Source organism: Schistocerca americana, chromosome 2 (genome assembly GCF_021461395.2).
Source record: "Schistocerca americana isolate TAMUIC-IGC-003095 chromosome 2, iqSchAmer2.1, whole genome shotgun sequence".
NCBI classification, from domain to species: Eukaryota; Metazoa; Arthropoda; class Insecta; order Orthoptera; family Acrididae; genus Schistocerca; species Schistocerca americana.
The window spans coordinates 87,785,904-87,810,443 of NC_060120.1; the positions used below are offsets into that span (position 1 = coordinate 87,785,904).

General features: G+C 52.7%; 1 protein-coding gene across 1 annotated transcript in view; it reads right to left on the bottom strand.

The window, feature by feature from the left end:
* LOC124593802 (circumsporozoite protein-like) overlaps positions 1 to 24,540 on the bottom strand; it is a 175,208-nt gene that overhangs the window by 3,792 nt on the left and 146,876 nt on the right. The window contains exon 2 of the mRNA XM_047132150.1: positions 18,269 to 19,003. Coding sequence (XP_046988106.1) covers positions 18,269 to 19,003 — 735 coding nt within the window. The remainder of the gene's footprint in view (positions 1 to 18,268; positions 19,004 to 24,540) is intronic.

Consider the following 24,540-nt stretch of genomic DNA (forward strand, 5'->3'; position numbering starts at 1 on the left):
AAAAGGATACGTTGCTGTCGCGCAATGACAGGGATTTAAACGAGGGTGTCAAGATGGGAGAAGGTGAAACGGGCCTGGTTGTTAGAGTAGGTGGCGTACATTTTGAGGTGGAAAACGGATTGGGCGGCGAGGCAGATCTGTTGGAGGGCGCTGAAAAGGATGTACAATTTGCAGGACAATGGTGAGGAATCGGATGATGTCCTCAGCGGTAGGGGGTGGGCGAAGGGAGTTGCTGGGAGAGGTGGGCGCGTCCAGAGGGCGGACAGGAACGGTGAGTTCAGGAGTGGTAGGAGGGGGTTGTGCCTTACACTTCTGGGAGTAGGTGGGATGAGGGAGGTTACAGGTATTACAGGAGGGGGGGACTGGAGATCGGGGCACTGCTGTAAAAAGTGGGCTTGCCTACAGTGCGGGCAGGTGGGGGCCTCGCGGCACTCAGATGTTGGGTGCACATTATATCGCAAGCACCTTTGGCAGCGGAGGGATTGAGGAGGGGAACGGGAGGGGTCAACTTTATAATGCTGGTTAAAAAGGAGGGCACCCTCCTTCAGGAAACGGTCTATGGAGGGGGCGTGCTCAGAAAAAACGCGCGTAAGGCGGGTGGGGCCGGCAGCATTATGGATCTGGCGAACCGCACGCACCTCCAGATGGGGATGGGCCTGAAGCTCCGCCAACACCGCCTCCTCCGTGATTACTGGACTGAGCCGAGTGATCAAGGCGGTGAGGGTCGGCGGGCGACGCGGAGGTTGCGGTTGGCGGGAGGGAGGTGGCGAGGGAGCATGATGGCCAAAGCGGGTGATAGGGGTGCGGGAAAGGAGGTCTGTGTGGAGGGTAGGGCTGGGGGAGGAGATGAGTACCGAATCACGGCGAGGAGTGGGGAGGGAGATGGGGGCACCAGGACAATTCTGGCGAAGGAAGAGGGTGAGATTCCGGGCTTCAAGGAGGGAGGGATCTGGACGGGAGAGGAGGTAGCGGTAGGAGGAGGGGGTAGAGGAGGAGGAGGGGGCAGGGACGGGCAGGGAGACATCCATGGCATCAGGGGTGGGGAAAGGGGGACGAGGCGGAGCCTTTTCTGGAGCAGACGAGACAGGAGTGCCACTGGGGCGCTTGACGGCGGCGGATGAGGTGTGGGGGATGGGAACAACTGGAATGTGGTGGGGAGTGGCAGGTCCCGGGGCTGGAGTCGGCGCCGGAGATGGTGACGGTGACGGTGAAGGCGACGGCGATGGCGACGATGACGATGACGATGACGGTGGCAGTGGCGGCGGTGATGGCGAAGGTGACGGGGAGAGCTGGGCGTGGACAGTGGCCCGACGGGCCACCACCCGAGCCGGAGCTGCAGTGACAGGCTGGGGGAGTGGGGGGAAAGGATCAGAACAAGAGGAGCGAAAGGAAGAAGCGGGAGAGGGGGGCGACAAAGAGAGAGGGTGAAGGGAGAGTTAGGAGAGGTGGGATGGAAGGAGGGGGGTGGGACTGGGCACACCTAGTTATAGTGGTGGAGGCGGCGGAAGGGGATGTATAGACGATGGCGGTGGTGGTAGTGGTGACAGTGGTGGTGGGGGCGGACATGACGACAGGAAGAAAAAACGCACAGCACGAAACGGAAAGGACACAAACTGGGAAGAGGCGAAGACGCAGACGGACGAAGACCAGGGTCGGACGAGCAGGGCGGACGGCGACGGCGGCGGCGAGCACCGGCTGGCGGTGACGGCGGCAGCGGCGGCGGCGGCGGCGGCGGCGGCGAACAGACGGACGGACAGCAGGCGGCGGCGACGGCGGCGAACAGACGGACGGACGGACGGACGGACAGCAGGCAGCAGCGGAGACCGACAGCGAGCAGGCAGGCGGACGGACGGACGGGCGGACGAACGAACAGCTACAACAGTAAGCGACGGGCAGACACAGACAGACAGACGGACACAATCTTCGAAAGCGGAGATTCCAACCAGAGAGTAGCCCAGGCTTTGGAATCCGGCGCCTTCGAATGAGGGGATCCAACCCTCGGATGCGACATTGGTGCTTCAGAGGTTTATAAAATTCCGCCACCGACCGCCCGCGGCGCTGTCCGTCAAATTGACGCTCTCTGGCGGCTGTTTCTACGATCTGAGTCGTGCAGGGGCCATGAGCGCAGTCTTGTTTCTTCAGGTGTGCAGTAGGGCGGAGTCGGCCTCTTAGAACGTAGATGGTGTTGTGACGCATCACTATCTCGTCCTCATTTGGAGTCTAGTGGAGCTGCAGACTACTGATTATTCTCCTAAGAACCAAAAGAGTTACTTTTGCTCAGTGGTCAGTTGGGATGATTATCATTCCGCAACTGAGTAGCGTTGACGAGATGTGTTCCAATCTACTAGCTGCTTTTACAAGAGCCATATGATATAGGCGTGGTATCGCAGTGACTTGTGTGCGTGAGTCTGTACAAAATGGTATCATGTATTAGGAAATGGGTTCGGCGCGCTTTGAGTAGTTCGGCAATGATGTGTGGTTGCTGATTTGGGAGCGTTATGTTTTGGATTTTATTCGCACGCAAATAGGTTGGAGAGACAGTTGTTAGTCGTGTGTCTCACAGTTACCACAGTGACTTGTGAAAGTCTCGTGTTTTCGGAATGCGGCGGAAGTATCACCGTGGTCACTTAAACCGCCATAGGATGAGCGTTTTGGTTAGTCAACTGTTCGTCAGTGAAATTTTAGTCTTTGTGAAGGTGAAAAAATCATCTCACCTGATTAATGTGTACAATCTGACGACTATTCGCGAATGTGGTAGCCATAGTGAAGACCAGTTCCTCACTGTTTCTGCAGTCACCCCTCAGTAGCGTGTTTCAGTAGGGGTTACCAGAGGACGTGTGTTTCATGAAGGACGTGTTCGAGCGAGTGTACAGTCTGGCCGCATGTTTTGTGGGTACATTCAAGGAAAGAGTACGCACCTGGTTACGTTGTACCCGCTGCTACTTAGTGCGAGCTTAATCAGTTTCATCGTGTATCTGTATTTCTTCACTTTCGGCCACAGGTCAGAATGCCTGTTTTGTTGGGGTACGGCGTTGCCCACCGTCAGACTACGGTATTTCCATCACTTTTTTCTTACGTTGCTTGTGTCTAATGCACGTTAGCGAGCACGTCTGTGTCTGTGTCTGTTAGTTGAGTTCTGGTGCAGTTACAGCTGGTAGCTGGGTGCAGGAAACGATACCCCCTTCGCTGTTTTTCGTGAATCTTTCTTAGTCTTCTTCGTTCTGCTTAAACAAACATGTGTGTATTTAGTTAAAGGTGTTCCTTTGCGTTTTTCTGAGAAAAAATGTTAGTGGGTTTGTCTCTAGGTTGTCGGCTTACGTCGGTTTGCATCCTGCGTTCACAGCAGCAAAAGCTTACAGGCTTAGTTGCATAGTTAACCGCCGCATGCTTGTTTTAGTCAGCTTTTCTCACGCTATTGCTTGTTCAGTCGCAAGATATTTGCTGGCATAGTAGTGACGTTCTCATTCAAACTGAATACAAAGTCAGCACACCAGCTCAAATATTACCTCGGGCGTATTTGCTGAGTGGCTACCAAGTTGTGTGACAGTGGGTACCTTTCATTATTGCTAGTGGGGATACATCGTAATAAAATGGCGTTACTTTCTTCAAACGCAGTTCAAGTTCTCAACATTTTATTATCAGAAGTTCTAGACGAAATTATATTATTATGCGTTTCTGGGGAAGCGTTAATAGTAATGCTCGATTTAATATTTTACGTGGAGAATTTTTGCATGTCGAAAGCCAGTAGTTCAATAGTGACAATAGTTGGAATAACACCGTTGACTATTCAGAGCTTCCTTTTACAACTGTTTGCACCATACTCTCAACAGCTGTGGCACTGGAGCCCATGGCCTCGTGATGCAGCGAGAAGGCGCAAGAGTGTTGGGTGAGTTTTTACGTTTTGTGATGGGCTCAAAGTGTTCTTTAGAAGTTTCAAGAAGAGTTCTGAAAGTGTTAATATGGTGACTGATTCACCCAAGTTTTCTGCAAGTGGTCAGCCAGTTAAGTTTCCCTGTGTCATTATTTTCTCTACGGTAGATTTAGTTGCATTTGAATCTTATATAAAGCACCTTTCAGTTTTTCTTACCTTGTCATGGCTTGTGAGATGTTGAATGTGGGTCAACACAAGAAAGATCGGAATGTTAGTCAGTTTGTGGTATTACTACACATTGTGACAAAATTTTTAACCATTTTATCCTCCTTCGCATTTTCTTATATGTTTAAGGGCGCTAATAAATAACGGAAACACGGAAGCGTCCGATCTCGCCCGTCTGCTTTGTCCCACGACGTCACATATATGACGGAAACGACTATCAACCACGATTCCAATATGGCGCATATAAAGTCGTTCGTACACATTCTGAAGAATATACATGGAAAAACACACACACACACACACACACACACACACACACACACACACACACACACACACACACGCAAGCCTAATGACACTAACGGGACAAGCGCGGGAAAAAGGGGTTTTTGGGTGGGGACAAACTAAATGTAAACAAATTTAGACACCCAGCCAAATACAGAACCACGCAAAACGACGAAATAATCAGACATCACAAAACTACCCAAATACCACTAAACACAATATCATCTGGAATTGGACACTTACCTTGACCTATATAGCTCTACAGCAGCTCCCGATCCCATCTCACAATACAAATACCAACGCACAGCGCCAATCATTGGGATCGAACGTTACCCTTGACCAATGTAACTCCGAAACATCTCCCAATACCAACCTTCACAGCCACACATTTCTATGAAACACTTCCCTAGACCACAACACATACACCGAGAACAAAACAATAAAAAATTACCACAAATAAGTTCTGGTGCCACAGACTAGGTTGGCTACCACAATCACACGCGCACGCACGCACCAACGAAAGAATACCCAACCAAAGGAAAGAACCGACCCACCCACACCTCAACCCCCCCAACCCCCCCCAACCAACCCAAACTCCCCCCTCACCCCAAAATAAAAAGCCCAGAAACAAAAACAAAGTGCAACATAAAAAAATCTCAAGTACACACTACAACTGAACAAAAACTTCAACAAAAACTTCAAAATAGATCCTCCACAACTAAAACACAAACCAACACACTCCCCCCCCCCCCCTCACACACACTTTAGCACACCCCCCTGCGGGTTCGGGGGTAAGAATAGGCCCGCGGTATTCCTGCCTGTCGTAAGAGGCGACTAAAAGGAGTCTCAAATGTTTCGGCCTTAATGTGATGGTCCCCCTTGGGGTTTGACCTCCATTTTTCAAAATTCTACAGAAGTACGAGCCTTTTGGGGAAGGACACCTTACATGGTGTACCACTGGTCCTAAGTGCACTAAGACCTTGGCATTCAGCATTGCACCGACGTTGTCACCATACCCATTATTCCTCAAATTGGGCCTAAACGCCTGATGGGTTGTCCAAGTTACGCCCATAGTGCATCTCCATCTGCACCAGCGATCATGATGGACTTTCCATGGCACCAGAAATCCAGCATGGTAGCCAGCCCGTTGTGGTGGGGTCGTCATGTACCCTCTAGGTTGTAGCCCCCTGACAACACAGGGATCGTACTGCCGATACCTGAGGTGCACCCTCCCCACGTTGGCCAAGGAGTAGATGCCCGTCTCCTTGGGGCATCAGGACTCCCGGCAATGGTCATCCTGCCAGGTGGCCCTTGCTGCGGCTGAGTGGCGCCCGTGGGGAGAGCCCCTGGTCGGAGTGGGTGGTATCGGGGCGGACGTTTCGCACATGAAACGTCAACACGTATCAGGTCCCTCTGCGGCCGAGTCTTCCAAAAGAAAAGGTACCGTTTCTAGTTCTGGTTCTCCTGCCCTTTCCCCCTTGGCCACTCCATGGGAGGAGGGACAGGCCCGCCGGCTTGGGGCGAAGTACTTCCCCCGCTATTTGGTCTGTTCTCGAACAGATGGGGGGACGTTCGCCACCTCCAAGCCCATGTTCTTTGTTCAGCACATTGAGGATGTCTTCGGGGAAATCGAGGCTCTCAGCAAGATGCGATCAGGGTCCGTTCTTATCAAGACCACCTCTGCCACACAATCGGCGGCACTCCAGGCGTGCGACCGCCTAGGGGACCTCCCAGTCTCCATTGTCCCACATCTGGCACTAAATAGGACGCAGGGGGTTATTTTTCATCGTGACCTCCTGCTACAATCTGATGAGGAGCTCAGGGCCAACCTGGAGCGCCGCGGCGTGCATTTCGTCCGGCGAGTCCAGCGCGGCCCCAAAGACCGTCGCATCGACACCGGGGCCTTTATCCTCGCCTTCGAGGGGGACGTTCTCCCGGAGAAGGTAAAGGTGATGTGCTACCGGTGCGACGTGCGACCTTACGTCCCGCCTCCTATGCGCTGTTTTAGGTGTTTGCGCTTTGGGCACATGTCGTCCCGGTGTGAGGCTGAGCCCCTTTGTGGCGACTGTGGACGTCCTCTTCGTGAGGAACATACTTGCACCCCACCACCTCGGTGCCCTAATTGTCCTGGCGTCCACTCGCCTAGGTCCCCAGACTGCCCCGCCTATCAGAAGGAGAAAAAGATACAAGAAATCAAAACTTTGGATCGGCTCTCTTATTCTGAGGCCAGGAAGAAGTATGACCGCCTTCATCCCGTGTCACTGGCCACTTCGTTTGCCTCAGTTGTGTCCACTCCTTCCGCTGTATCCTCACCTCTATCCTGTCCCCCCTCCGCCTCCTCTGCCCATCAGGGGGCTCTGCCTCCGCCTCCCAAATCCCTCCCTTCCAACTCCTCCTCCCCCGCGGCCCCCACCCCCCCTGCCCCAGGGGCCACCCTTCCTCCTCCTCCTCCCCCCACGCCACCTGAGAAGCGATCCTCTTCTCAGGCGTCCATCGGGGAAACGTTCCGGACCCCAGCTTCCGAGGTCCGGCGTTCCAAAACGGACCCCGCGCGTGAGGACCTTCTTCGGGTCCAGCCCACCATCCCTGTGCCGCCTCGGCCTTCCAAGAAGGCCTCCAAGAAGAAATCTCTATCCCCCTCTCCACCCTGGCGCGTTTCATCTGACGCTTCATCCGTGAGTCGCTGCTCCCGGCCGTCCTCAGTTTCGCCGGGACGCTCTGCTGCCAGGCGTTCCGCCGGCCTTTTGTCGGCAAATGATGCGGCCCCTCCTACACAATCAGGGACAGCGGCCGCAGCTGGCGACGAGTCGATGGAACCGGATCCGCCTGCCGTCAGTTGTAGCGTTGTTGCCTCGCAACCTGGCCCTCCACGGCCATCGAGGTGACCAGCTCTTCCCCGTCTCGTTCCCCCAACTTTTTGACTAGCGATGGCGTTGTTTCATTGGAACATAAAAGGTATTCGATCTAATCGGGAGGAATTACAACTGCTTCTCCGCCTGCACTGTCCGCTCGTCCTTGGTCTCCAGGAAACCAAGTTGCGCCCGACTGACCGTATTGCCTTTTCCCACTATAACTCGGAGCGGTATGACCTCGCCCCTGTGGACGGTATCCCAGCTCATGGTGGGGTCATGTTGCTCGTTCGGGACGATGTCTATTACCATCCCATCCCATTGACCACCCCACTCCAAGCAATAGCTATCCGCATTACTCTTTCTGCTTTTACTTTTTCAGTTTGTACCGTCTACACTCCACCGTCATCTGCTGTTAGTCGGGCTGACATGATGCACCTGATCGATCAGCTTCCCCCGCCGTTCTTATTGTTTGGCGACTTCAATGCCCATCATCCCCTTTGGGGCTCTCCTGCATCCTGTCAAAGAGGCTCACTCTTGGCGGATGTCTTCAACCATCTCAATCTTGTCTGCCTCAATACCGGCGCCCCGACTTTCCTCTCGGACTCTACTCATACCTACTCCCACTTGGACCTCTCGATATGTTCTACCACTCTTGCCCGTCGGTTCGAGTGGTATGTCCTTTCTGACACCTATTCGAGCGACCACTTCCCGTGTGTCGTTCGTCTCCTGCACCACACCCCATCCCCACGTCCTTCGCGCTGGAACATACTGAAAGCTGACTGGGGACTTTACTCCTCCCTGGCGACCTTTCCGGACCGCGATTTTCCCAGTTGTGACAGTCAGGTCGAATACCTCACGGCTGTTATTATCCATGCTGCCGAACGTTCCATACCTCGTACTACTTCTTCTTCACGTCGCGTTTCCGTCCCCTGGTGGAACGAGGCTTGTAGGGACGCCATCCGTGCTCGACGACGTGCTTTACGCACCTTTCGCCGCCATCCTACGTTGGCGAATTGTATTGAATACAAACGACTCCGAGCGCAATGCCGTAGAGTCATCAAAGACAGCAAAAAAGCTTGCTGGGCCTCTTTCACGAGCTCCTTTACCAGTTTTACTCCCTCTTCCGTTGTTTGGGGTAGCCTGCGCCGGCTGTCGGGCATTAAGGCCCACTCCTCAGTACCTGGCCTGACCTCAGGTAATGAGGTCCTTGTTGATCCTGTGGCTGTCTCCAACGCCTTTGGCCGCTTTTTCGCGGAGGTTTCAAGCTCCGCCCATTACCATCCTGCCTTCCTTCCCAGGAAAGAGGCAGACGAGGCTCGGCGACCTTCCTTCCACTCGCTGAATCTGGAAACTTACAATGCCCTCTTTACTATGCGGGAACTCGTACGTGCGCTTGCACTGTCCCGGTCCTCTGCTCCGGGGCCAGATGCCATTCACGTTCAGATGCTGGCACACCTTTCTCCGGCGGGCAAAAGCTTCCTTCTTCGTACCTACAATCGCGTCTGGACCGAAGGTCAGGTCCCCATGCGTTGGCGTGACGCCGTTGTTGTTCCTATACCCAAACCCGGGAAGGATAGACACCTTCCTTCTAGTTACCGCCCCATTTCTCTTACAAGCTGTGTCTGTAAGGTGATGGAGCGCATGGTTAATGCTCGGTTAGTTTGGATTCTTGAATCTCGACGACTACTTACTAATGTCCAATGCGGCTTTCGTCGCCGCCGCTCCGCTGTTGACCACCTTGTGACCTTGTCGACATTCATCATGAACAACTTTTTACGAAGGCTCCAAACGGTAGCCGTGTTCTTCGACTTGGAGAAGGCTTATGATACCTGTTGGAGAGGAGGTATCCTCCGCACTATGCACTAGTGGGGCCTACGCGGTCGTCTGCCCCTTTTTATTGATTCCTTTTTAACGGATCGAAAGTTTAGGGTACGTGTGGGTTCCGTATTGTCCGAAGTCTTCCTCCAGGAGAACGGAGTGCCTCAGGGCTCCGTCTTGAGCGTAGCCCTTTTTGCCATCGCGATCAATCCAATTATGGATTGCATTCCACCTAATGTCTCAGGCTCTCTCTTTGTCGATGACTTCGCGATCTACTGCAGTGCCCAGAGAACATGCCTCCTGGAGCGCTGCCTCCAGCGTTGTCTAGACAGCCTCTACTCATGGAGCGTGGCAAATGGCTTCTGGTTCTCTGAAGAGAAGACGGTTTGTATCAACTTTTGGCGATATAAAGCGTTCCTTCCGCCATCCTTACATCTCGGTCCCGTTGTTCTCCCATTCGTGGACACAACTAAGTTTCTAGGGCTCACGTTGGACCGGAAACTGTGTTGGTCTCCACATGTCTCTTATTTGGCGGCCCATTGTACACGTTCCCTTAATGTCCTCAGAGTTCTTAGCGGTTCATCTTGGGGAGCGGATCGCACTGTCCTGCTTCGCTTGTATCGGTCCATAGTCCGATCGAAGCTGGATTATGGGAGCTTCGTCTACTCGTCCGCTCGGCCATCCCTCTTACGCCGGCTCAACTCCATCCACCATCGGGGGATACGTCTTGCGACCGGAGCCTTCTACACTAGTCCTGTCGAGAGTCTTTACGCTGAAGCTGCCGAGTTACCATTGACCTACCGGCGCGACATACTGCTGTGTCGGTATGCCTGCCGGCTGTTGTCTATGCCCGAACACCCCTCTTATCAGTCCTTCTTCGCCGATTCTCTCGACCGTCAGTACGGGTTGTATGTGTCTGCCCTGCTGCCCCCCGGAGTCCGCTTCCGTCGCCTGCTTCGACAATTGGATTTTGCCCTCCCTACCACCTTCAGAGAGGGTGAGAGCCCGACACCACCTTGGCTCCAGGCTCCGGTTCGTATTTATCTCGACCTCAGCTCACTCCCGAAGGAGGGTACTCCGGCTGCAGTGTATTGCTCATGGTTTGTCGAACTTCGTGCTCGACTTGCTGGTCACACCTTTATTTACACCGATGGCTCCAAAACTGACGATGGTGTCGGCTGTGACTTTGTCGTCGGGACCGCCACCTTTAAATACCGGCTCCTTGACCAATGTTCCAGCTTTACGGCCGAGCTTTTTGCTCTCCATCAGGCCATTCAGTTTGCCCGTCGCCACCGCCATTCATCGTATGTCCTCTGCACTGACTCACTCAGTGCTCTTCAGAGCCTTGGGGCTCCCTATCCGGTCCATCCCTTGATTCAACGAATACAGCAGTCCCTCCATTCTTTCGCTGATAATGGCGGTTCTGTCAGCTTTCTGTGGGTCCCCGGACATGTAGGAGTGCCTGGGAATGAGGCTGCGGATGCTGCAGCCAAGGCTGCAGTCCTCCAGCCTCGGCCAGCCTCCCATTGTGTCCCGTCATCTGACGTTTGTGGGGATGTATGTAAGAGGCTTGTGTCCTTGTGGTGGGATGCTTGGTCATCCCTCCAAGGAAACAAGCTCCAGGCAGTAAAACCGCTCCCAACTGCTTGGACAACTTCCTCCCGACCATCTCGGCGCGAGGAGGTCCTTCTGACCAGGTTGCGGATTGGGCATTGCCGGTTTAGCCACCGCTACCTGCTCTCTGGTGACCCAGCCCCGCAGTGCCCTTGTGGTCAGGCATTAACGGTGCGCCATGTTTTATTGTTGTGTCCCCGTTTTAGTCAATTTCGTGTTGTCCTGTCCCTGCCATCTACCTTACCGGATGTTTTAGCTGATGACGCTCGAGCAGCTGCTCGTCTTCTGCGTTTTATAACTTTAACTGGCTTGACCAAAGACATTTAACCTTTTTACTTATTTCATCTGCATCTTTGTCAGGTCCTTTTGATGTCCCCCCATCCCCTTGAGTTTTAGCAGGTTCCTTGTGCTCTAACACCAGTGACTGGGCGCTAATGACCTCAGCAGTTGAGCGCCCTTAAACCCTACCAAAAAAAAAAAAAAAAAACAAAACACATTTTAGCACGAAATAAACAACTCGCCCCACCCTGAACCGCAGCCACCCACCCACCTACCCAGACCACCCTAACCAACCACTTTCGGCCTATACATTTTACTCACAGCCCTTAAGAAAACTCGAACAACACAATAGCCCTTAGGGACACTCTTCTGCCAACAGTACTCATCTAAAAGAGACTGAAGGTTGGAAGAGCGCCTCTTCCCCTCCCAAGAACTGACTTAACTGCTCCCCACATCATCTCTATTGTGTTGGTAGAAGCCCCCGTCTCATAATTTTTGAACTCTAAGCTATGGTTCACTACTAAATGATGGAATCGCCTCTCACCCAACCCCCTCTACGAAGAAAATGGATCAGAAACTATTGTGGACCCCGGCTCTACATATTCCTCAATTAACCCCACTAATTCAGCATTAGACCGCCCTTCCACAACCCTAAAAAACATTCAGAACACCCCCCCCCCCCCCCCGCAAACAACGGCCCCCCCACACCCAGAGACCAACCACAGACTTAGCCCTCCTATACTTCCTTTTCCCAAACTGCGACTCGTTCACCTCCACAACCACCCCATGCGCCCCCAGCTTACCCATGTACTTATTGAAATCGGAACACACTTCACGGCAAAAAGAATGCCAATCAAGCACACTCCTCTCTCACACCAGTCTCATGTGCGAAAAAACTCTGTAGGGATCTATAACAAAAGTAATAAGTAACCAGTACAATCTCGAGCATGCCCAACCTAGACTCCTCGAACCAAGTACCGCGCCGTATGGAACGCAAAGTGTCGTCTTTCCGACAGCGCCACATATAACCGTCCCTGGTCCGAGAGGCCGGAACTTCAGCCAACTTCATTTCTTCACGGCAAACACAGCATTTGACAATCTCGGCAATTAAGCTGAAAAACTGCAAAAACTTAATGAGCTCGAAAGGGGTGTGCCCTGTCATAGCCCTCAAACTGGCGCGATTGATCTTGTCTGTCATACCCATTCCTGAACACAAAACAATCGATAAAATTTAATAGAAATACCACACGACGTACAGCGATCAACACTAAATTAACCTTCACACAAAACCACAAAATTGTTAACTCACTGAAACGAATTCCACTTCACACTCGAACAATACTCGGTAATGAGCAACAGCAAACTGAGACCATTACACCAAACAAACTAAAACCCTCAACATACCACCAGAGGGCACAACAAACCACAACACGACATCTACAAACACGCCACACTCACAAACCAAACTCCGCGCCGTCCTGACGTCACACACAACACACTTACGTCACGGGTCTTAGCCGACGCATGGTATCGGACGCTTCTGTCGACCCTAAATAACTTCACCGTTGAGCGCTGGTGAACTCTTCCAACAAAAACACATCGTCGACGAGTGTAAGGTATACACGAAGAAAGCGACGCCAAGTATTTCTGTCCTTAAATGAGTGCTGGCACACTGGAACAGTGTGGGAGCAAAACTTCGATTATTTTGGAGTTCAGCTCCTCTCACGGGATAAATTGTGTTGGGGATTCCCAAGAGATACTGGGTATCAGCGTGACGGAAGATAAATCGCCCGACTGGTCACGCACGTCCCTCTTTCGTAGGTGCGTAAACAGGAGAAGGACCACGTGATTTCACACAGTCTTCCCTGCTCCGTAAGAATCAGCTAAACGGTGTTCCACCAAGTTAGGCGGACTCTCTACAGTACGTATCATCAAACACTTGACATACTAGACCCAGGGCATTAGTTTTGAACAAAGTGCAATAACATTACATGGAATCGCACATGGACAGAAACAACTAAACTTTCTCCGTTCTGGTACTGGGGTCTTACAAATCAACATGTAGGTAATTTGCAACATTGAAGGTACATGAGTAATAAACGTTTCGTACGTGGTTTGAAGCTTCATCGTGGACCATCAGTGTCCTTCAAACGAAGATCCTACAATGCGTAGCCTTTTTATTGCTGCTGCGTGTAAGGCGGTCTAAAATTGTTGGTGAAGCATGAAGAAGTGGTCAGTTCCTATAATTCAGAGACACTGTGTAGGATGTCCACTAGCCTTACTGCAGTCCTTAGAGCACACGAAAGTTGAACAGACAGGGTCGACCATTGATCGTGACCGGGCCAAATATCTCACGAAATAAACGTCAAACGGAAGAACTACAAAAAACCAAACTCGTGTAGCTTGAAGGGGGAAACCAGGTGGCGCTACAGTTGGCCAGCTAGATGGCGCTGCCATAGGTCAAACGGATACCAACGGCGTTTATTTAAATAGGAGCCTTCATTTTTGTTACATATTCGTGTAGTACGTTAAGAAATATGAATGTTTTAGTTGGACCACTTTTCCCCCTTTTGATAGATGGCGCTGTAAAAGTAACATATCTCTCACAATTTCCGATGAACATATGGTAACAGGTACGTTTTTAAATTAAAATACAGAACGTAGGTACGTTTGAACATGTTACTTAGGTTGTTCCAATGTGATACATGTACCTTTATGAACTTACGATTTCTGAGAACGCATGCTGTTACAGCGTGATTACCGGTAAATACCACATTAATGCAATAAATGCTCAAAATGATGTCCGTCAGCCTCAATGCATTTGACAATACGTGTAACGCATTCCTCTCAACAGCAAATAGTTCGCCTTCCGTAATGTTCACGCATGCAATGACAATGCGCTGACGCATGTTGTGAGGTATTGTCGGTGGATCACGATAGCAACTATCCCCCCAGGGGGTCCACAACTCTTTTGTGGATACGTGCGTAGCGAGCACGGGACCCCGAGCTAATGTGGCCCTCCTTCCTTACCGGGCTGCATACCTTCCCTTTCCGCATCCTTCCCCATCCCCCATCTTCGCCCCCCCCCCCTCAACTCTGGCTCTTTCCTTCCCCTTCTCCCCCTCTGGGAGTATGGTTTGTGCCTATGTCCGGAGACGGACGCTCCAAACTGTTACAGATTCCTTGCTTTCTATACTTGCAAGTGTTCGTCCTTCCTTTGTCCTTCTCTTTTCCTTCCCTCTTCTCTTTGCCCTTTTCTCCACTGCGGCGTTTGAGACCCCTCTTCTGTCCTTTCCCCCCCTCTATTTTTTCCTCCCTGTGCGCGTCTGAAGGCCGACCCACGCATTTCCATGCGTAGCCAGTGACGGGGTAACGCGTAATTTCCCGCCCTGGGTAGACAGGTAGGACATGAACGTACCCTGTGGTAACGGCCAGGCCCAGGGAGGGGTGATGACCCGAGCTGATACCTTCCGAAAGTGCCGATTGGTCCCTCCGTCCGTTTGTCGGGAGGTGTGACCTGAGGTGTGAACAATCACCTAAGGCGGGAGTGCCCTCAGAGAGGGGCCCCCACAAGGGAGGAGCGCGCCATCGGAGACGCCGGCAATCATGGGGGATCCCCCCAGGGGATCCACAACTCTTTTGTGGATACGTGCGTAGCGAGCACGGGGCCCCGAGCTAATGTGGCCTTCCTTCCTTTCCGGGCTGCATACCTTCCCTTTCCGCATCCTTCCCCATCCCCTGTCTTCACCCCCCCCCCCCCCCTCACCTCTGGCTGTTTCCTTCACTTTCTCCCCCTCTGGGAGTATGGTTTGCGCCTACGTCCGGAGACGGACACTTGTAAATGTACCGCATTCTTCTTCTTCCTTGCTTGTATGTCTTCTTCCTTCCTTTGTCCTTCTCCTTTCCTTACCTCTTCTCTTTACCCTTTTCTCCGCTGCGGCGTTGGAGACCCCCTCTTCTTTCCTTTCCCTTTCTCTTTCTTCCTCCCTGTGCGTGTCTGAAGGCCGACCCACGCACTTCCATGCGTAGCCGGTGACGGGGTAACGCGTAATTCCCCGCCCCGGGTAGACAGGTAGGACACGTACGTACCCCCTGGTAAAGGCCAGGCCCAGGGAGGGGTGATTACCCGAGCTGATACCTTCCGAAAGTGCCGATTGGTCCCTCCGTCCGTTTGTCGGGAGGTGTGACCTGAGGTGTGAACAATCACCTAAGGCGGGTGTGCCCTCGGTGAGGGCCCCCACAAGGGAGGAGCGCGCCATCGGAGACGCCGGTAATCATGGGGGATTCCTCCGCAATGGTTTCCTCACCTTCCACTATGTCTGCTCACAAACGTAAGTTCACTGAGTCTCAGCCACAGACGGTTCTTCCATCGTTGCCACAGTTCCTTGTTGTTTCTCGGTCTGACGAGGGTCACGACTTTTCCACGGTCAACCCTTTCATTATTCAGAAAGGTGTCGACGCAATTGCGGGTCCTGTAAAGTCTTGTTCCAGACTACGGAATGGCACCCTGTTGTTGGAAACACACAGTGCCCTCCAGGCTCAAAAATTGCTGCTTACTTCTCTGCTCCACACCTTCCCTGTCCGGGTGGAACCGCACCGTACATTAAATTCCTCGCGTGGAGTCGTTTATACACGCTCCCTCGATGGATTGTCTGACGAAGAAATTCAGCACTACCTGTCTGACCAGGGCGTCACCGCTGTTCATCGGGTTATGAAAAGGGTTGACTCGAACATCATTCCAACCCGCACTGTCTTCTTGACATTTGACAAAGTTCAACTCCCATCAAAAATCAAAGCAGGCTATGAGATAATTTCCGTTCGCCCTTATGTCCCGAACCCTACGCGTTGCTATCGATGTCAGCGGTTCAATCACACCAGCCAGTCCTGTTCCAATCCGGCCAAATGTGTTACGTGTGGCCGGGATGCCCATGAGGGTGCTTGTCCACCTCCATCCCCTCGCTGCATCAACTGTATGGGTGACCACGCTGCTTCCTCTCGAGATTGCCCTGTTTTTAAGGACGAAAAGCTGATCCAGGAAATACGAGTGAAGGAAAAGGTGTCGACCTTTGCTGCTCGAAAGTTACTCGCCAGTCGACAGCCCACCGTGCCTCAGAAAGGAAAATACAGCACTGTCCTTGCTTCTCCTCGGCCAACAAAGGAGGCGGCCACGCAGACTTGCGACCTCACATTTAGTACCACGGTCGTCAGATCGGCCAGCGCAAAGATCGCCCGTTCAACCTCACCACTTTCGCCTGCCCACTCTATGGCTCACCCTTCGTCGGGTTCTGCTAAATCTCGAGCCCAAAAGTCAGACGCCAAGTCTTCCAAAAAAGAGCTTTCTCGTGAAGAGTTTTTACGTACTGCAACTTCACAACCATCGGTTCCTCCTTCATCTAAACATACCTCCAAGAAGGCTACGAAGAAACACAGTTCCTCTCCTTCTCCGCCAAGGCGTGTCCCATCTACAGCACCACCTGGCGGAAATCAACCTCGGCCGTCTTCTGTGTCTCCAAGGCACACTGCTGGCGGGCGATCAACCGGCCGATCGCTGGTGGCAGGAGCTGCTCCTGAACAACCTATGGATCAGGATCTTCTGCCTTCGGCTGAATACCATTCCATGTTGTCGGTCGCAAGCTCTGAGCAGTCGTTGAGTTGATAGCAACCTTGGTCACATTCCTCCATTTTCTGTTCATCCTATGTCCATTATCCACTGGAATATCCGCGGCATTCGAGCCAGTCGGGATGAATTGTCGATCCTCTTACGATCCTACTCGCCGGTCATCTTCTGTCTTCAGGAAACAAAGCTGCGTCCCCATGACCGCTATGTTCTCCCTCATTTTCAGTCCGTCTGATAGGATCTCCGCTCTGTTGAAGGCACCCCAGCACATGGAGGGCTCATGATTGTTCCCCATGATACTCTCCATTATCACCCAATCCCCTTACACACTTCCTTCCAAGCTGTCGCTGCCTGTCTTTCCCTTTCCAGATACATGTTCTCTCTTTGTACTGTATACATTCCATCGTCCACACCAATGGCACGAGCTCATCTCCTTCATCTTCTTGGTCAGCTTCCACCCCCCTATTTGCTGGTTGGGGACTTCAATGAACACCACCCGCTTTGGGGATCTCCACATCCTTGTCCACGTGGCTCACTATTGCTAGACGTCTTCCACCAAGCGGATCTAGTTTGCCTCAACACTGGGGTCCCTACATTTTTTCAGCCTCCACGACAAATTTATCTCATTTGGACCTTTCGGTCGGTACTGTTCCGCTAGCTCGGCACTTCGAATGGTTCGCCCTTGATGATACACACTCGAGTGATCACCTTCCATGTGTCCTTATACTGCAGCCTCAACTGCCATATTTGCGCCCGCGACGCTGGAAGTTTGCCCAAGCTGATTGGACACTTTTTTCGTCTCTAGCGTTTTCGATGACCGTCACTTTCCCAGCGTCGACGATGAGGTCACCCATATTACCGACGTTATTCTTACAGCTGCGGAACGTTCAATACCACGCACCTCCGAATTGCCCCGGTGAGCCCCAGTTCCTTGGTGGAACGAGGCATGCCGTGATGCACTACGTGAGCGGCGACGTGCTCTCCGCGTTTTCCGCCACCATCCTACTTTGTCCAACTGTATCCGCTATAAGCAGTTCCGTGCGCGATGCCGTGGTGTCATCCGCGATAGCAAGAAGGCAAGCTGGAAATTCTTAGTAGCTCATTTAACACCTTCACTCCCTCCTCGGAAGTTTGGGGTCGGCTCGACGGTTCTCGGGCCCGCCTAGTTTCTCCCCAGTCTCTGGGCTCACTGTCGCGCGTGACACATTAGTGGACCCCGTCGCAATTTCGAGCTCTTCAAATTACCCGCCAGCGTTTCTCCCGAAAAAACGTGTAGCGGAAGTGCGACCTCTTGGTTTCTCCTCTCAAAATCGCGAAAGCTACAATACTGTTTCCTCCATGCGGGAACTCCAACATGCACTCTTCTTCTCGCTCCTCCGCCCCAGGACCGGATAGTATCCACGTCCAAATGTTGCTGCATTTATCATACCATAGTCTGCGTAACCTCCTTCGCCTTTCCCCCCTGCGGGTACGGGATTAGAATAGGCCCGAGGTATTCCTGCCTGTCGTAAGAGGCGACTAAAAGGAGTCCCACCCCCTCAAGGGGGTCGTTAGCGCCTGCGTCCGGAGACGGACGGTTCCACGACCTCTCTTTGCGGTCATTTTCCTTTTTCACTTCTCGTTCCTTCCTTCCTTTGGTTGGTTCCTTTCTTTGCTCTTCTCCACCTCACTGTCTTCCTTACTCTTTCTCTTGCCTTCTTCTCTTGCCTTCTTCTCTTGCCTTCTTCTCTTGCCTCCGCCCCCTTGCCTCCGCCCCCTTGCCTCCGCCCCCTTGCCTCCGCCCCCTTGCCTCCGCCCCCTTGCCTCCGCCCCCTTGCCTCCGCCCCCTTGCCTCCGCCCCCTTGCCTCCGCCCCCTTGCCTCCGCCCCCTTGCCTCCGCCCCCTTGCCTCCGCCCCCTTGCCTCCGCCCCCTTGCCTCCGCCCCCTTGCCTCCGCCCCCTTGCCTCCGCCCCCTTGCCTCCGCCCCCTTGCCTCCGCCCCCTTGCCTCCGCCCCCTTGCCTCCGCCCCCTTGCCTCCGCCCCCTTGCCTCCGCCCCCTTGCCTCCGCCCCCTTGCCTCCGCCCCCTTGCCTCCGCCCCCTTGCCTCCGCCCCCTTGCCTCCGCCCCCTTGCCTCCGCCCCCTTGCCTCCGCCCCCTTGCCTCCGCCCCCTTGCCTCCGCCCCCTTGCCTCCGCCCCCTTGCCTCCGCCCCCTTGCCTCCGCCCCCTTGCCTCCGCCCCCTTGCCTCCGCCCCCTTGCCTCCGCCCCCTTGCCTCCGCCCCCTTGCCTCCGCCCCCTTGCCTCCGCCCCCTTGCCTCCGCCCCCTTGCCTCCGCCCCCTTGCCTCCGCCCCCTTGCCTCCGCCCCCTTGCCTCCGCCCCCTTGCCTCCGCCCCCTTGCCTCCGCCCCCTTGCCTCCGCCCCCTTGCCTCCGCCCCCTTGCCTCCGCCCCCTTGCCTCCGCCCCCTTGCCTCCGCCCCCTTGCCTCCGCCCCCTTGCCTCCGCCCCCTTGCCTCCGCCCCCTTGCCTCCGCCCCCTTGCCTCCGCCCCCTTGCCTCCGCCCCCTTGCCTCCGCCCCCTTGCCTCCGCCTCGGCGTTTGAGACAGTCTGTCCTCTCTCTCTCTCTCTCTCTCTCTCTCCCTCTTTTCTTTCCTCTTCTTCCTTCCTCCCTGTGCGCGCCTGAAGGCCGACCCACGCATTCGCACGCGTAGCCGGTGACGGGGTAACGCGTAATTCCCCGCCCTGGGTAGACATGTAAGGCACGCACATACCCCCTGGTAAGGCCAGGCCCAGGGAGGGGTGATTGCCTGAGCTGATACCTTCTGACCATGCCGATTGGTCCCTCCGTCTGTTTCTCGGGAGGTGTGACCTGAGGTGTAAACATTCACCTAAGGCGGGAGTGCCCTCTGAGAGGGTCCCCACAAGGAAGGAGCGCGCCATCGGAGACGCTGGCAATCATGGGGGATTCCTCCGCAATGGATTTCACTCCATCTCTCTCGACTTCTGCCCAAAAACGGAAACATGACCCGCCATCAGTGACAAAAGTACTACCGCCTGCCCCACAGTTCCTCGTCGTTTCTCGATCTGAGGACGGAAAGGATTTTTCCTCTGTCAACCCTTTTGTTATCCAGAAGGGCGTAGATGCCATAGCCGGATCTGTCAAATCTTGTACCAGGTTGCGTAACGGTACCTAATTACGAGAAACTGAGAGCGCCTTTCAGGCACAAAAACTGCTTCGGGCCACACTCCTGTACACGTTCCCTGTCCGCGTGGAGGCTCAGCGAACTTAGAATTCGTCTCGTGGTGTAGTCTATCCCTCGACGGATTGACTTGTAACGCTACCGCCCTACTCGGGTGTACGTTAGCTCTATAAAGCCTGTACTGCAATAAGTTCACGGGCTTCACCTTATAAACAAGGATTTTAGTACGTTAGTTGACCGTGTGTACCTAATAGAAGCAAGATCGGACTTATATTCAGTCAATAACTACAGTGATTCATCAAGCAGATGTAAAGTATAATTACTCTTTCGCATGGACAAGAAGCACACACAGTAGATGTCACCTATAATTAATAATTCGGTCGCCAGCCTACTTAGGCAATGAGTGAGTTTTTCCTTGCACAAGTGGGTGCACGTACAATCATAGTAACACGTAGTAATGATGCGTTATATGGCAAAGTTTGAAACCAGAAAAATCCACTGAACTAAAGTTCTCTCTCTTTGTACTAATTTGGACGAGCTAAATTTACAGAACACCACACAGTAATGATTATTACGAACTGCATTTTGTATGTTGAGCAGACTGAAATCGGGCATAGATTGCCCTAGCATCGACAATCTTGAAAGTACACACACAATATCACTATTAATGATGGAAAAACACTTATACACTTAGGTTTAATATAGAACTTAGCTTTACGGGTCAAATCTGGTCAGTACACATCAAGGTTTGAACGAATGGACCAGAGAAAAGTGGGGGCCCTGAAACTGTTATGGTCGTTAAACTGAAACTATTAAGTACTGAAGGCAAATTAACACTCAAAATTAGCAATCTATGGATAACTACTCTTTTGTCTTACTTCTGAATAATTTAGCTGTCATTATTTCTGTCTCAAATTAATTAAATAACATCGCTAACTCAATTAAAAAAAAACTCTCTTCCAATTTAGTCACACTTTTGTTCTTTACCAACATTTGCAACAACACACAGAACTATAGATTCCTTTATGGCATAGATTAATCTGCTGATAATTTTCATTAACACTAACATTAAACTTTCAGTTTAGGATACTTGGGTTGCACAATACGAGGTAAGGACCCTGTCTAGGTCAGTGATCAGGAACAGTAATGGCTAAGGCAATTCTGGTAAAAGTCACGTTGTTATTGAACAGTCAGAAACATTTTCGACACTGGTCCACACAGATACACTTCTAAAGATGAAATAAATGTTTGACCTGTGCAAGCCGGTGCGGCGGTTGGCGGGCAGCGAGATAGCGGGCAGCACGGCACACATACAAGCACGGTTAAGGCTCACACAACATCGGCACTTTCCATCTTCTTAGCGTCGTAATCTTTCCAATTTTGTGCCTCAGAATATAGCCATGCCAAGTAGTCGTCGGAATCGGTTCATCCGAGGCTCAATGGAATCCACTTTTCCTGGGTAGCCTCCTCGGTACAGTACGTGTACTTCCGACTGTTGCTCGCCTCCCACTGTTATACTGTGCCCGTTGTGCCGAACCGCGCCAGTGTGCGTTTTCCCGCCTCGCCTGCCTCCACCTTTTCCCGCTCCCCTGCAGGAAGGGTATTCACCACAGGTTTTCTACTACACATATCCTAATGCATTACCTACGTATGGACCAAGTGTATAAATTAAAATTTTCACATCTTACAATAGCTTTAACATTAAATACACTTCCCTTTGATTACCACATTATTTGAAAGCTGACATAAATAATAATATTCATTTCAAAAGTTGCTCACAGTCTCTTTAACATGACACGAAAAGAATCGAAAAAGAAATTCAAAACATTGCTTATATTAATTTATCTAAATTCATAAAGAAAAAAAATTATTATGTGTACAGTTGTCGCTACAGACTAACGAGGAGATTCAATCTTTCCTCGCTGAGCAGGGCGTGACGGCTGTCCATAGGGTCATGATAAAGGTCAACAATGACCCTGTACCGACCCGGACACTTTTCTTGACCTTTGATAGTGTTAAGCTGCCATCGCGCATCAAGGCGGGCTACGAGGTTATTTCTGTTCGCCCCTATGTCCCGACACCTACGCGCTGCTACAAGTGTCAGCGTTTCAATCAAACTCGACAGTCTTGTTCCAATGCGGCTAAATGTGTCACTTGTGGCAGGGATGCCCATGAGGGTGACTGTCCACCTCCGTCTCCTCGTTGTGTGAACTGTCAGGGTGACCATGCCGCATCCTCCCGCGACTGTCCTGTCTATAAGGAAGAACGCTGTATCCAAGAAATTTGGGTCAAAGAGAAAGTGTCCACCTCGGCTGCTCGCAAGCTATTGGTTAGTAGGAAGCCCACGCTGCTCCCAGCGGGGAAATACAGTACTGTCCTCGCCTCTCCTCGGACTACCAGGGAGGTGGCAACCCAGACATGCGATCTGACCTTCAGCACCACGGTCGTCCGTTCGGCCAGTGCTAAGATCGCGCGGTCGACGTCTCCTCTTCCTCCCATCACCCCACAGACACGAGCACCTTCATCAGCTTCTGCTAAGACGAAGACATCGAAGTCAGATGCACGGGCCTTCAAGAAGGAACCATCCCGTGCAGACTTCCTCCGTACCTCGACCTCCCAGCCTTCGACCGGTCCTTCCACTACACGTCCTTCCAAAAAGGCGCATAGGAAGCACAGTTCTCCTTCTCCGCCACGGCGCATTTCTTCTCCTGCGCCACCCAGCGGTTGCCGCCCCAGGCCGTCATCCGTTTCGCCTGGCCGCACCGCTGGTAGCCGTACATCTGGCCGTTCACTGGCGGAGGAAGCTCCCCCTCCCGGCCATCCTCCCGAGATGGCCGATGACCCTATAGACCCAATGGACGATGACTGTCCGCCTACTGATAGCGGCGGCAGTGCTCGCTCGAAGCCAGGCCCTAAGCGGCCTTCGAGGTGACCACTTCTCTCATCTTCCTTTTCTTACGATGGCACTTATTCACTGGAATATTCGCAGCATTCGCTCCAACCGAGAGGACTTGAAGTTGCTGCTCCGCTTGCACCGACCGCTCGTCGTAGCCCTCCAGGAAACGAAGCTACGCCCATGCGATCAAATTGCCTTGGCACACTACACCTGTGCGTTTTGACCTACCCCCTGTGGTAGGTATCCCAGCTCATGGAGGGGTTATGTTGCTGGTCCGGGATGATATTTACTACGATCCCATCACGTTGCACACCGGCCTGCAGGCAGTTGCCATCCGCATTACTCTCCCCACTTTTACGATTTCCTTTTGTACCGTTTACACTCCATCGTCATCTGCCGTTACCAGGGCAGACGTGATGCACCTTATTGCTCAGCTACCTGCACCATTTTTGTTAACTGGAGACTTCAATGCCCACCATCCCCTTTGGGGCTCTCCAGCATCCTGCCCGAGGGGCTCCTTGTTAGCCGACCTTTTCAACCAGCTCGATCTTGTCTGCCTCAATACTGGCGCCCCTACTTTTCCTTCGGACACATCTCACACCTATTCCCATTTAGACCTCTCTATATGTACTCCCCAACTTGCACGCCGGTTTGAGTGGTATGCACGTTCTGATACATATTCGAGCGACCACTTCCCGTGTGTTATCCATCTCCTGCAGCATACCCCCTCTCCGTGCTTCTCTAATTGGACCATCTCCAAGGCAGACTGGGGGCTCTTCTCTTCCAGGGCGACCTTTCAGGTCAAACCTTTACAAGCTGCGATCGTCAGGTCGCACACCTCACGGAAGTCATTCTCGCTGCTGCTGAATATTCCATCCCTCACCCTCCTTCTTCTCCACGTCGCGTACCGGTCCCCTGGTGGACCGCAGCATGTAGAGACGCTTTACGTGCTCGTCGACGTGCTTTACGCACATTTAAACGCCACCCTACAGTGGCGAATTGTATCAATTATAAACGATTACGTGCTCAGTGTCGTCGTATTATCAAAGAAAGCAAGAAAGCCAGCTGGGCTGCTTTCACAAGCACCTTCAACAGTTTTACTCCTTCTTCTGTTGTCTGGGGTAGCCTGCGCCGGCTATCTGGCACTAAGGTCCACTCACCAGTTTCTGGCTTGAAGGTCGCGAATGACGTCCTTGTGGCCCCTGAGGCTGTCTCCAATGCCTTCGGCCGCTTTTTCGCCGAGGTTTCGAGCTCCGCTCATTACCACCCTGCCTTCCTCCCCCGCAAACAGGCAGAGGAGGCTAGGCCACCTAACTTCCGCTCCTCGAATTGTGAAAGTTATAATGCCCCATTCACCATGCGGGAACTCGAAAACGCACTTGGCCGATCACGGTCCTCTGCTCCAGGGCCAGATTCTATTGATATTCAGATGCTGAAGAACCTTTCTCCTGCGGGTAAAGGTTTTCTTCTTCGTACATACAATCGCATCTGGATTGAGGGACATGTTCCCGCGTGCTGGCGCGAGTCTATTGTTGTCCCGATTCCTAAGCCGGGGAAGGACAAGCACTTGCCTTCCAGTTATCGACCTATCTCGCTTACCAGCTGTGTCTGTAAAGTGATGGAGCGAATGGTTAACTCTCGATTGGTTTGGCTGCTCGAGTCTCGACGCCTACTTACCAATGTACAATGTGGATTTCGTAGGCGCCGCTCTGCTGTTGACCATCTGGTTACCTTGTCGACCTTCATTATGAATAACTTCTTGCGGAAGCGCCCGACCGCGGCTGTGTTCTTTGATTTGGAGAAGGCTTAAGACACCTGTTGGAGGGCGGGCATTTTCCGCACCATGTATGCATGGGGTCTTCGCGGTCGCCTCCCTCTTTTTATTCGTTCCTTTTTAATGGATCGAC